Genomic DNA, 12234 nt, shown 5'->3' on the forward strand with positions numbered 1-12234 from the left:
TTGAGTGCACCCTCAGCAAGTTTGCAGATGACACCAAGCTGAGTGGTGTGGTTGATACTCCAGACAGAAGGGATGCCATCCAGAGGGACCTTGACAGGCTAGAGAGGTGGGCCCGTGCGAACCTCACGAAGTTCAACAAGGCCAAGTGCAAGGTCCTGCACCTGAGTCGGGGCAATCCCAAACATGGATACAGGCTGGGCAATGAGTGGATTGAGAGCAGCCCTGTGGAGAAGGACTTGGGGGTACTGGTGGATGAAAAACTGAATATGAGCTGGCAATGTGCGCTTGCAGCCCAGAAAGCCAATCGCATCCTGGGCTGCATCAAAAGAAGTGTGGCCAGCAGGTTGAGGGAGGTGATTCTCCCCCTCTACACCGCTCTCGTGAGACCCCACCTAGAGTACTGTGTTCAAGCTCTGGGGCCCCAGCATAAGAAAGACACGGACCTGTTGGAGCGGGTCCAGAGGAGGGCCACGAAGATGATCAGGGGGATGGAACACCTCTCCTATGAAGAAAGGCTGAGAGAGCTGGGGTTGTTCAGCCTAGAGAAGAGAAGGCTTTGGGGAGACCTTATTGCAGCCTATCAGTACTTAAAGGGGGCCTACAGGAAAGATGGGGAGTGACTTTTTATCAGGGAGTGTAGTGATAGGACGAGGGGTAACGGTTTTAAACTGAAAGAGGGTAGATTTAGATTAGATATAAGGAAGAAATTCTTTACTGTGAGGGTGGTGAGACACTGGAACAAGCTGCCCCGAGAAGTTGTGGATGCCCCCTCCCTGGAAGTGTTCAAGGCCAGGTTGGATGAGGCTTTGAGCAACCTGATCTAGTGGAAGATATCCCTGCCCATGGCAGGGGGTTTGGAACTAGATGATCTTTAAGGTCCCTTCCAACTCAAACCATTCTATGATTCTATGAAATGGCAATTACAACATAACTAAAGGAAAAAGTCACTGTAATTTAAAATCTCTACGAAAGTTTCTTAATATACACATTGGTGTATCATGTTTCTATTGTGCTTCTATTTATGATTTTATTCTTACATGGAAAACTCTGCATCACTCACTTTTGGATTTATTAGTGGGACAAATTATGTTCCCTCCCCTTCTCATGCTAAAATAAACACACTGTCCTGTACTTTCTATGTAACCCTGACATGGCAATACTTGAGAATATTCTTAAATATACACAGTTGAACATGTCTATTGATGAATATTTGTTTTGTCAGATCAGGTCCTAAAAGCCCATGAATCCATAGATAATGTTAGATGGACTTAGGCAGATACTGACAAAAAAAATCACAAACACAAAGTTGGATTTCCACTGCATAATTGAGACCTGCTCCATTACACACAGCATCCAGTATTAGTTACTATTTACTTCAAGCACAGTGTCAAGATACTCAGTACCTTGGAAAACAAGGACAGGTATTTAATAAGGGAACTTAGATTTTCTCTTTTTTAAATAAATTAAATCTTGGCCTACAAAGATAAAATTTACTACAGTGTTGTAAACAGTGAAGCTGGTAAGAAAAGCAGTAGACTAAGATACCCCCCTATATTTCTCCAACTTTAGAGTGATTTATAAATATCACCTGAGTAACCAAATGATATGCTTGACAATGGACTAAGGTAGATTCCACTTCCAAACATTGCACCATGGAGCTGAAAAAGAGCGGAGTGATTGTTTAACATTAATTTGGTTATCTGGACAAAATAATAATGATAGGCACAGGTCCTAATGTAGATAAGCATCTGCCCCACTGCACTAATTTATTGTCTGGTAATAAATGGTGTTCAAAGAAGTCTTTAAAAAAATCATGCTGTGAATATACAACTAAGATACTGTATATTCTGGAAACCATGTCCAAATGCCCAAAGATAATTTTACATCAGATTTATATATAAAATTGCATTTTCTGTTTTTAAATCTAACATTGCCATGGAGGATGCCTACAGAGGGTGCTTCTGTAGATGGCCAAATACACCTTAGCCTTAACAAGGCTGAGCAAGCTCAGCATGTGTCTCACATCAAAACCTTGGCAGGAACCACAGCCTAAGCCAGCCTTTGTGAATCATCATCAGCAACAGCTGTTTTTCTTTTCTTTAAGGTGAGAAATGAAGAGATGGTGATAACACTGCTCATATGCTATAGAAAAATTCAGTCACTAGTTCAGCCTGAGTACTGGAGGAATGGGTTTAATCAAGCTTTTGCCTGAGCCAATTCAGACATGCATATCCCATCACTGCAGGACTGCGCTTTAGCCACAAAGCTACCAGCTGTCTGAAAAGAAGAGAGGAAAGGGAAGACTCTTCACCAACATCGCTGCTCATGTCATGGAGCTTGGGCTAAGCAACAAAACTGAGCACTTTTTATTAGCGCTGTGGTCATTTTCTTTTCTGGAAAGGGGGAGGTATTGGTTTCGCTTCTCCTCCAGGGACTGACTGCTTTATGTGGCAAAGTCCTTAAAGAAAACACACAAAGTAGTTGTTGGAGCAAAAATGAGAACCCAGAGTATCTCCTACCCAGGTAGATACTATGACCGCTGGGCTTCAGAGTCATGCTCACCCTTATTTCTTTCCTCTGACCCAATGACATTTACATCATCTCTGCAATGTGCCAGAGCTCACATAGGAACGTGCAATCATGCTCTCACTCCTCCAGATCCTACAATGTTGTATAGGATCCTTGGTGAGTAGATATTTTTTCCTGACTGGTTGGTACTGGGGTAAGCAGAATGAACTGGGCTCAGGATATGCCCTAGTTGTGCGAGAGATTTAAAAATGATGACTTGTATAAAACAGGGCTTTACTGTTTCCTCCTCTTCTCAGTATCTCAACCCTGAACAAAAAAATAAGCATGAACAAAGCGTTTTACTTTGGTGAATTTGGGAAAGTGTCTTACAAAGATGCTAATGAAAACACCCAAACCACTAAGAGGAACAGCAGAGATTTCCATTCCCTTCTTTCAGTGTTTCCTGTTCCCCGATCCTTAGTCAGCACCCCGGGATCCTCCTCCAAGGTATCATGGACTCAGCTCTGGGGAAAGAGCTGTCAAAACCCTGATGCTAAAATACTCCGAATTACAGCTCCCCAGTCCTTCTGATACTGCCTACTTTGCTCTGCAATAGTGGTCTCCTGATGATTCAGTCTGAGAAACCGAACTGAAGTTTGCAATAGCTCCCTCCTGGCCAGTACACTCATATTCCCTTCCCAAGGAAACCAGAGGAGAAGAGAAGATGCTGTAAAGCCAGCTTCTGTAAATTTAGTATGCTCTTGGATCCTATAACATAGACATAGTTTATGTAGCTCTAAATTTTAATCCCTGAGACTGCTTTTAAGCAGTACTGAGCTAAGCCTCCTGGAGGTGCCGCTGTGCAATGTAAAATTGAAACACTGATTCCACCGATGGGATTTTTTAGCCATTTTAGCAGACACATTATTTCATTTTAATTGCTTCAGAAAAGTACCTTTTCCAGGAAACATGAGGGTATTTGAAATCACCCCTTTTTGCCACCTATATGACTACCAGAACCACATCCCTTGAAAACTCAGCTAAGCTTAATATGTAATCAAACATGCACAGGTTAGCTAAAGTCTTTTTAGTCTACTATTTACCTGCAGCCTCGTATTGGAAGCAACAACTAAGCCGTTCCTCAGGATGGAATGCCAATTTTCAATGTGTGAACCACTGAAAAAATGAAAGAGAATTCGTTAAAATCCACAGTGTAAAATGCAAAATGAAATCAGTAATCCTTTAAAACAATAAATTCCCAGCTGTAAACCTGTCGTGGTTTAACCTCAGTCGGCAACTGAGCACCACGCAGCCGCTCGCTCACTCCCCTCCCTCCGGTGGGATGGGGGAGAGAATTGGAAGAGCACAAGTGAGAAAAACAAGTGGGTTGAGATAAAAACAGTTTAATAATTGAAATAAAATTATGATAATAATAATATAATAATAATACACAAAGCAAGTGATGCACAGTACAATTGCTCACCACCCGCCGACCGATGCCCAGCCAGTCCCCGAGCAGCGGCCCCCCAGGCCAGCTTTCCCCAGTTTATGTACTGAGCATGACGTCACATGGTATGGAATGTCCCTTTGGCCAGTTTGGCTGTGCCCCCTCCCAGCTTCTTGTGCACCTCCAGCCTTCTCAGTCGGTAGAGCATGGAAAACTAAAAAGTCCTTGGCTAGTGTAAGCATTACCTAGCAACAACTAAAACATCGGTGTGTTATCAACTTTGTTCTCCTCCTAAATCCAAAACACAGCACTGTACCAGCTACTAGGAAGGAAATTAACTCTATCCCTGCCGAAACCAGGACAATATCCACCGCTTATTCTATATCATCTACGTCATGCTCAAGTCTCACATTTTCCAGTACATTTTCATTAATCACCACCCCCTTTTTTTTTTATATATCTATATATACACACACACACAGAGATATCATTCCCTTAGTCTGTGGGCCATCCCTCTAAAATGTTCGGTGAATTCATTTAGTCCATGACTTTGGGCTCCATCTGTCGTAATAATCTTCCAGGGCAGGAAAAATGGAGATGGTATGTGGTGTTGGATTGTTTCATGTTGAAGTCAGTTCTGGTACCATCATCACTGTGCTTTGCTTGGTTTCACTGAAGTTCATTCTCCATTAATCTGGGTGATTCTTATTGTAATATCATTAGTATGGCATATAATATTATGTAGCGCTTAACATCACGTAATTCAGATCATTGGCTATTCTCACCCAAAATCAAATCCCCTTGAGGTACACATCGGACTTCCCCATCCTCCCGCATCACCCACCAAGCGCACCCAGGTCCTTGAGCAAAAGCAATCCCACGGATGGGTTTGCCTTTGCCCGAGGCAGGAATAACCCAGACTGTTTTCCCCAGCATATTTTTTATGCTGTGCACTACAGGGACTTTATCCCCTTCTACAGTACGTAAAAGTTCTGACTGGGCAGGGCCAGCTCGATTGGCAGATCCCCTCGTGATGACTAACCAGGTGGCCTTTGCTAAATGCGTATCCCAATGTTTGAACGTCCCACCACCCATTGTTCTCAGTGTAGTCTTTAACAGTCCATTGTATTGTTCAATTTTCCCAGAGGCTGGTGCATGACAGGGGATGTGATATACCCACTCAATGCCATGCCCTTTGGCCCAGGTGTCTATGAGGTTGTTTCGGAAATGAGTCCCGTTGTCTGACTCAATTCTTTCTGGGGTGCCATGTCGCCATAGGACTTGCTTTTCAAGGCCCAGGATAGTGTTCCGGGCAGTGGCATGGGGCACGGGGTATGTTTCCAGCCATCCGGTGGTTGCCTCCACCATTGTAAGCACGTGGCGCTTGCCTTGGCGGGTTTGTGGGAGTGCGATAAAATCAATGTGCCAGGCCTCCCCATATTTATATTTCAGCCATCGTCCCCCATACCAAAGAGGCTTTAACCTATGTTAAATAAATGTATGTTGCATCTCTTCCTTGATGGCCTGAAGTGTCATGGGCCCACCGAGCTATAAATAATTCACCCTTCTGTTGCCAGTCCAGATCCACCTGAGCCACTTCAATCTTAGCAGCCTCATCCACCTGCTGGTTGTTTTGATGTTCTTCAGTGGCCCGACACTTGGGTACGTGAGCATCTACGTGACAGACTTTTACAACCAGGTTCTGTACCCGGGCAGCAATATCTTGCCACAATGCGGCAGCCCAGATGGGTTTGCCTCTGCGCTGCCAGTTGCTCTGCTTCCATTGCTGCAACCACCCCCACAGGGCATTTGCCACCATCCATGAGTCAGTCTAGAGAGAGAGCACTGGCCACTTTTCTCGGTCAGCAATGTCTAAAGCCAGCTGGATGGCCTTCACTTCTGCACATTGGCTCGATTCACCTTCTCCTTCAGCAGTTTCTACAACTTGTCGCATAGGACTCCACACAGCAGCTTTCCACCTCCCATGCTTTCCCACAAGACGACAGGACCCATCAGTGAACAGGGCATATTGCTTCTCATTTTCTGGTAGTTCATTATACATTGGGGCCTCCTCAGCACGCGTCACCTCCTCCTCTGGCGATATTCCAAAATCTTTGCCCTCTGGCCAATCCATGATCACTTCCAGGATTCCTGGGCGACTGGGGTTTCCTATTCGAGCCCGTTGTGTGATCAGTGCGACCCACTTACTCCACGTAGCATCAGTTGCATGATGTGTACAGGGGACCCTCCCTTCTGAACATCCAGCCCAGCACCGGCAGTCGGGGTGCCAGGAGGAGCTGTGCTTCAGTACAAACCACGTCCGAAGCAGCTCGAACCCCTTCATATGCTGCCAATAACTCTTTTTCAGTTGGAGTATAGCGGGCCTCGGATCCTCTGTATCCCCGACTCCAAAACCCTAGGGGTCGACCTCGAGTCTCCCCTGGTGCTTTCTGCCAGAGGCTCCAGGTAGGGCCGTTCTCCCCGGCTGCGGTGTAGAGCACATTTTTTACATCTTGCCCTGCCCAGACTGGCCCAAGGGCTACTGCATGAACTATCTCCTCTTTAATTAGTTCAAAAGCTTGTCGTTGCTCAGGGCCCCATTTGAAATCATTCTTCTTTCGGGTCACTTGACAGAGAGGGTTTACAATCAGACTGTAATTTGGAATAGGCATTCTCCAGAAACCCACGACGCCTAAGAAAGCTTCTGTTTCCTTTTTGCTAGTTGGTGGAGACATGGCTGTTATTTTGTTGATCACATCCATTGGGATCTGACGACGTCCATCTTGCCATTTTATTCCTAAAAACTGGATCTCCTGTGCAGGTCCCTTGACCTTACTTTGTTTTATGGCAAAACCGGCCTTCAGCAGGATTTGGACTATTTCCTTCCCTTTTTCAAAAACTTCTGCTGTGTTGCCCCACACAATGATATCATCAATGTATTGCAGGTGTTCTGGAGCCTCACCCTGTTCCAGTGCAGTCTGGATCAGTCCATGGCAAATGGTGGGGCTGTGTTTCCACACCTGGGGCAGTCGGTTCCAGGTGCACTGGACGCCCCTCCAAGTGAAAGCAAACTGTGGCCCGCACTCTGCTGCCAAAGGGATTGAGAAAAACGCATTAGCAATATCAACTGTGGCATACCACTTGGCTGCCTTTGACTCCAGTTCGTATTGAAGTTCTAGCATGTCTGGCACAGCAGCACTCAGCGGTGGCGTGACTTCATTCAGGCCACGATAGTCTACTGTTAGTCTCCACTCTCCATGTGACTTTCGCACTGGCCATATGGGACTGTTAAAGGGTGAGCGAGTCTTGCTGATCACTCCTTGGCTCTCCAGTTGACGAATCAGCTTATGGATGGGAATCAGGGAGTCTCGGTTGGTGCGATATTGCCGCCGGTGCACTGTCATGGTAGCGATTGGCACCTGTTGGTCTTCGACCTTCAGCAACCCCACAACAGAGGGGTCCTCCGAGAGACCAGGCAAGGTGGACAGCTGTTTAATTTCTTCCATCTCCAAGGCAGCTCTACCAAAAGCCCACCGGTACCCTTTTGGGTCCTTGAAATACCCTCTCCTGAGGTAGTCTATGCCAAGGATGCACGGAGCCTCTGGGCCAGTCACAATGGGGTGCTTTTGCCACCCATTCCCAGTTAGACTTACTTTGGCCTCCAATACAGTTAGCTGATGGGATTCCCCTGTGACCCCAGAAATACAGATGGGTTCTGCCCCTATATAGCTTGATGGCATTAGGGTACACTGTGCACGGGTGTCCACTAGAGCCTTATACTCCTGTGGGTCCGATGTGCCAGGCCACCGAATCCACACAGTCCGGTAAACCCGGTTGTCCCTTTCCTCCCCCTGGCTGGAGGCAGGGCCCCTCTAGTCCTCATCACAGTACTCATTTCTCATTTCTTGTAAATACGAGTCAGAAGTCTCTTCATTAAGATCAGAAGTAAGATCAGCCCTTCTACTCTGTCTGGGGAACTGCCCGCTGGAAACTGGAGCAGCAATTTTCCTGGAAGAACCCCCTTCTGTGATTGTTTTCCCTTGCAACTCATGTACCCGTGCCCCTAGGGCAGAGGTAGGTTTTCCATCCCACTTCCTCATGTCCTCTCCGTGGTCACGCAGGTAAAACCATAGGGTGCCCCGTGGTGTGTACCCTTTATATTCTCTCTCTTGAGCAAAAGAACGCTGACTCCTAATAGCCAAGATACTGGTCCGTACAGGTGGGGAGTAGGACCTATCCTCTCTGAGTTGCTGGATCTCCCGGGACAGTTTCTCCACAGCCGAGACGAGGGAGGAAGAGAAACTTTCCTCATATTGCCGGAGTTGGCCAGCCAATTCATCCACTGTTTGTTCCTCTCCATCTTTCCAGGTCATCACTGCCAATGAATTGGCGTATGACGATGGTGTGCTCCTTACAAACTTCCGCCACATGGGTCGCGTGCACTTGACTTCATCTGGATCTTTGGATAGCTGTTCATTGTTCAGGTCATCATAAATCACCTCCAGCACAGCTAATTCTCTCAGGAACTGGATACCCTTCTCCATGGTGGCCCACTTGCCTGGGCGACATATGACATCTTCCTTGAAGGGATACCTTTCCTTCATGCTTGACAGGAGTCGCCTCCAAAGGCTGAGGACTCGTGTCTGTTTTCCAATTGCTTTGTCAATGCCCCCTTCCTAGAAAGGGATCCCAGCTGCTTGGCTTCCCTACCCTCTAATTCCAGGCTACTGGCCCCATTATCCCAGCATCAAAGCAGCCAGGTGACAATATGCTCGCCTGGACGCTGGCTGAAATCTTTTCGTATATCTCGCAGCTCACTCAGGGATAGAGATTGGGTGGTCACTGCCTCGTTTATGATTTCTTCCTCTTCTTCCTCCTTGGGCAGCGGCCGGCCCTCCTCCTCCTGTTCTCGTGATGGCCCTTCTCCAGGGTAGTCTGCCTCGTACACTTCTTCCTCCGGCTCCCTTTTAGAAGCATCTTCTTCCTCCCTTACTAAACGAGCCGACTTCCGCTTCCATGATTTCTTCTTGTGTACAGGGGCGACTGATACCGGCACAGGCTGGCTCTTTGGTTCAGCCACAGGGCGTGTCACCGGGGTCTGAGTGGCCGCAGTACCTGTCGCCGGGGTCTGAGTAGCCGCAGAGCATGTCGCTGGGGTCGGAGTGGCTGCAGAGCATGTCGCTGGGGTCGGAGTGGCTGCAGAGCATGTCGCTGGGGTCGGAGTGGCCGCAGGGCCTGTCGCCCGGGTCTGAGTGGCCGCAGGGTGTGTCGTTTTACCGTCAGATCCAGAGACCTTCTCTTCCCTTTGAGGGTACTGAATGGTGTTGAACAGGGCTCGGTAGGCATGGGCCAGGCCCCAGCACGTTGCAATGAGCTGCATCTCTCTGGAGTTGCCAGGGTGACAGCATACTTTGTCCAAATATTCTACTAACTTTTCAGGATTCTGCACTTGCTCAGGGGTGAAGTTCCAAAACACTGGGTGTGCCCGTTTGCCTAGGTGCTTGCCCATCTTGTCCCACACACCCTGCCACTCATAACTATTCAGCCTTGGGGCAGATCTCTGGATGATATTCTTAAATTGCTTACCAACTTTAGACAAAACCGAAACAATATTCCCAAGAAGTATTAATAGAAGTATCTTAACTACCCAAGGATGTTCAAAATACTGAAAAGTTACTGTAATGAAGGAGGAAACATCATAGAAGAAGGTAGTGACACTGCCATTCTGTATTTCCTCCATAAAAAAACTCTCAGAAAAGTCACTGTAATTGCTAGTTGTCTCCATGAAATGGTCTCCGTGGTACAGTAATGGCTTCGTTGCGAATCTTACATACCACGCTAACCTCAAGGTCAATGTTCTAAAAACAAACCTCAGAAGCGAGACATCACTAATCACTGCAGACCACAGCAAACTGCAAAAACCAACACCAATCTCTAACATGTACAGCAAAAAAAGGAGCACGATGCAGATTACACAAATCAATATCGAGAACAGAGACACCAACATTGTGACCCGCAACTGTTAACAGATATAAGTTCCTTAATACACTCTGGTTAATCTGTTATTATCTCAAACCCTTCGAGCCCCACATTGGGCGCCAAAAAGGACTGTTGTGGTTTAACCTCAGTCAGCAACTGAGCACCACACAGCCACTCGCTCACTCCCCCCACCCCCCGGTGGGATGGGGGAGAGAATTGGAAGAGCACAAGTGAGAAAAACTCGTGGGTTGAGATAAAAACAGTTTAATAATTGAAATAAAATGATAATAATATGATAATACTAATAATATGATAATACTAATACACAAAGCAAGTGATGCACAGTACAATTGCTCACCACCCGCCGACCGATGCCCAGCCAGTCCCCGAGCAGCGGCCCCCCTGGCCAGCTTTCCCCAGTTTATATACTGAGCATGACGTCACATGGTATGGAATGTCCCTTTGGCCAGTTTGGCTGTGCCCCCTCCCAGCTTCTTGTGCACCTCCAGCCTTCTCAGTTGGTAGAGCATGGGAAACTGAAAAGGCCTTGGCTAGTGTAAGCATTACCTAGCAACAACTAAAACATCGGTGTGTTATCAACTTTGTTCTCCTCCTAAATCCAAAACACAGCATTGTACCAGCTACTAGGAAGGAAATTAACTCTATCACTGCTGAAACCAGGACAAAACCTTAAATGGCAAGAACAAAAAAATAGCATGGCATTTTGGTAACCTTTGTTTAATATGAATATATGTACTCACTGAAACGCAAAGTTACTTCCGTAGAGATTTTTAGCAGCTCGAAAATTGGATTCTTTGGCTGGTGGACTGCTGAGAAGTAGGAACTGGTGGGGAGTGTGCATAAACTTCAGTTGCTGTAAAATATAACAGTGTACAAGTGAAAAGAAGTTGATTAACACAAAAGCATTGTATTTCCATAATGGTAGTTCTTAAGATACCATGCTGTTTCACACAATATATGACTGCATCTATATAACTACATGAACTAAGTTGAAATTGGTCTCATTACCATAGTTTTTACCTGAAATCAAAGAGTAAAAATGTCCTTCAGTTTATGAAACATATGGAAGTTTCTGAAACATATTTCAGCCTAATATGGCTCTAGTAAAGTAATTAAATTGAACAATTTCATCATGGTATTCTGATCAGTGCTGGCTTTGAATTAAGGTTCAGAATTGAAAGGCTGCAGATTACTACGCCCTTAATCAGAGGATCAGAGGTACACATACTCAGAAATGAATCTCAGCACCATCCCCCTAAAATTCTAGAGCTATATTCTTTTTACAGTGTACTCATATGTGGATCTCCTGGTACATCATGTTTGTGTGCACTGCTTTTTGTACAATTCTGTATCTAATATTCTATATGGTAACAAAACAAATAGTGACGTTCTTCTCACCCAGTGTCAGATGACTACAGGGTAGACACTTGCATTTGAGCTACTCACCTCAAATAGGCTTTTTCTGAGCATTATTCCTTTGACCTATTTTAGATATTCACAACATGATTCTATGAGTCATGACCTGAAACTGCCTATTTCTCTCCCCTGTCTATTAATGGAGCCCATGTGATTAATTTGAATGTAGACACCTACATTTGGACAGGAGATACCCACCTAAAATGCTAATACGAGCCATGAGAAATGAGAAAATAATAAAGAACCCACAGACACTTACCCTATTCACCGGTAGCTTCACAATATGTGATCTATTACTAGAAATAACCCTAAAAGAAGAAACAGTTAGATGTATTAGACATGATAACGAAACAGAACTTTTCTTCTTAAGCATGTGTTATGAATGGCCACCACAAAGCACCCAGCTGCAGGCCTTTGAACCTATCAGATGGAAGTAAACCAAATCTTGACTAGAAAATCAGATCTGAGGCCATACAAATAAGCTGGAGTCTTTCCAGTGTTTTCAGAGGGCCCAGATGAGGTCCAGACACAGTCCAGAAACAAATGCAGTTGCAAATGTCAACTCTGACGTTAATTCTTAGGGTGAGTTTATACCAAATTAAACTGGTGAAGTGATTATTCATTCAACTTGGTACTTTAATAATTATCATCTCATGTGAGTCAATTTTATACCACTGTAGAAGAGGATGTGCAAGCGGGTCTTGTTTATCCATCTGCTTCTTTATTTCCAAGTAAGGTGCCTAGAAAAGAGTAATTACGTTCTTTATTTCTAGTTGAAATCATAAGGTTAAATTTTATATGTTACATTGCCCATGATTTCATCTATTAAAATGAATACATGGGACTCATTATTCGGCTTAAAT

General features: G+C 45.4%; 1 protein-coding gene across 1 annotated transcript in view; it reads right to left on the reverse strand.

Annotated features, from left to right (window-relative positions):
- Window positions 1-12234, reverse strand: part of LOC143172099 (protein mono-ADP-ribosyltransferase PARP8-like) — a 119095-nt gene that overhangs the window by 6202 nt on the left and 100659 nt on the right. The window contains 5 exon segments of the mRNA XM_076361350.1: window positions 1589-1658; window positions 3612-3684; window positions 10696-10808; window positions 11631-11679; window positions 12044-12111. Coding sequence (XP_076217465.1) covers window positions 1589-1658; window positions 3612-3684; window positions 10696-10808; window positions 11631-11679; window positions 12044-12111 — 373 coding nt within the window.

This window comes from Aptenodytes patagonicus, chromosome W (assembly GCF_965638725.1).
Source record: "Aptenodytes patagonicus chromosome W, bAptPat1.pri.cur, whole genome shotgun sequence".
Taxonomy (NCBI): Eukaryota; Metazoa; Chordata; class Aves; order Sphenisciformes; family Spheniscidae; genus Aptenodytes; species Aptenodytes patagonicus.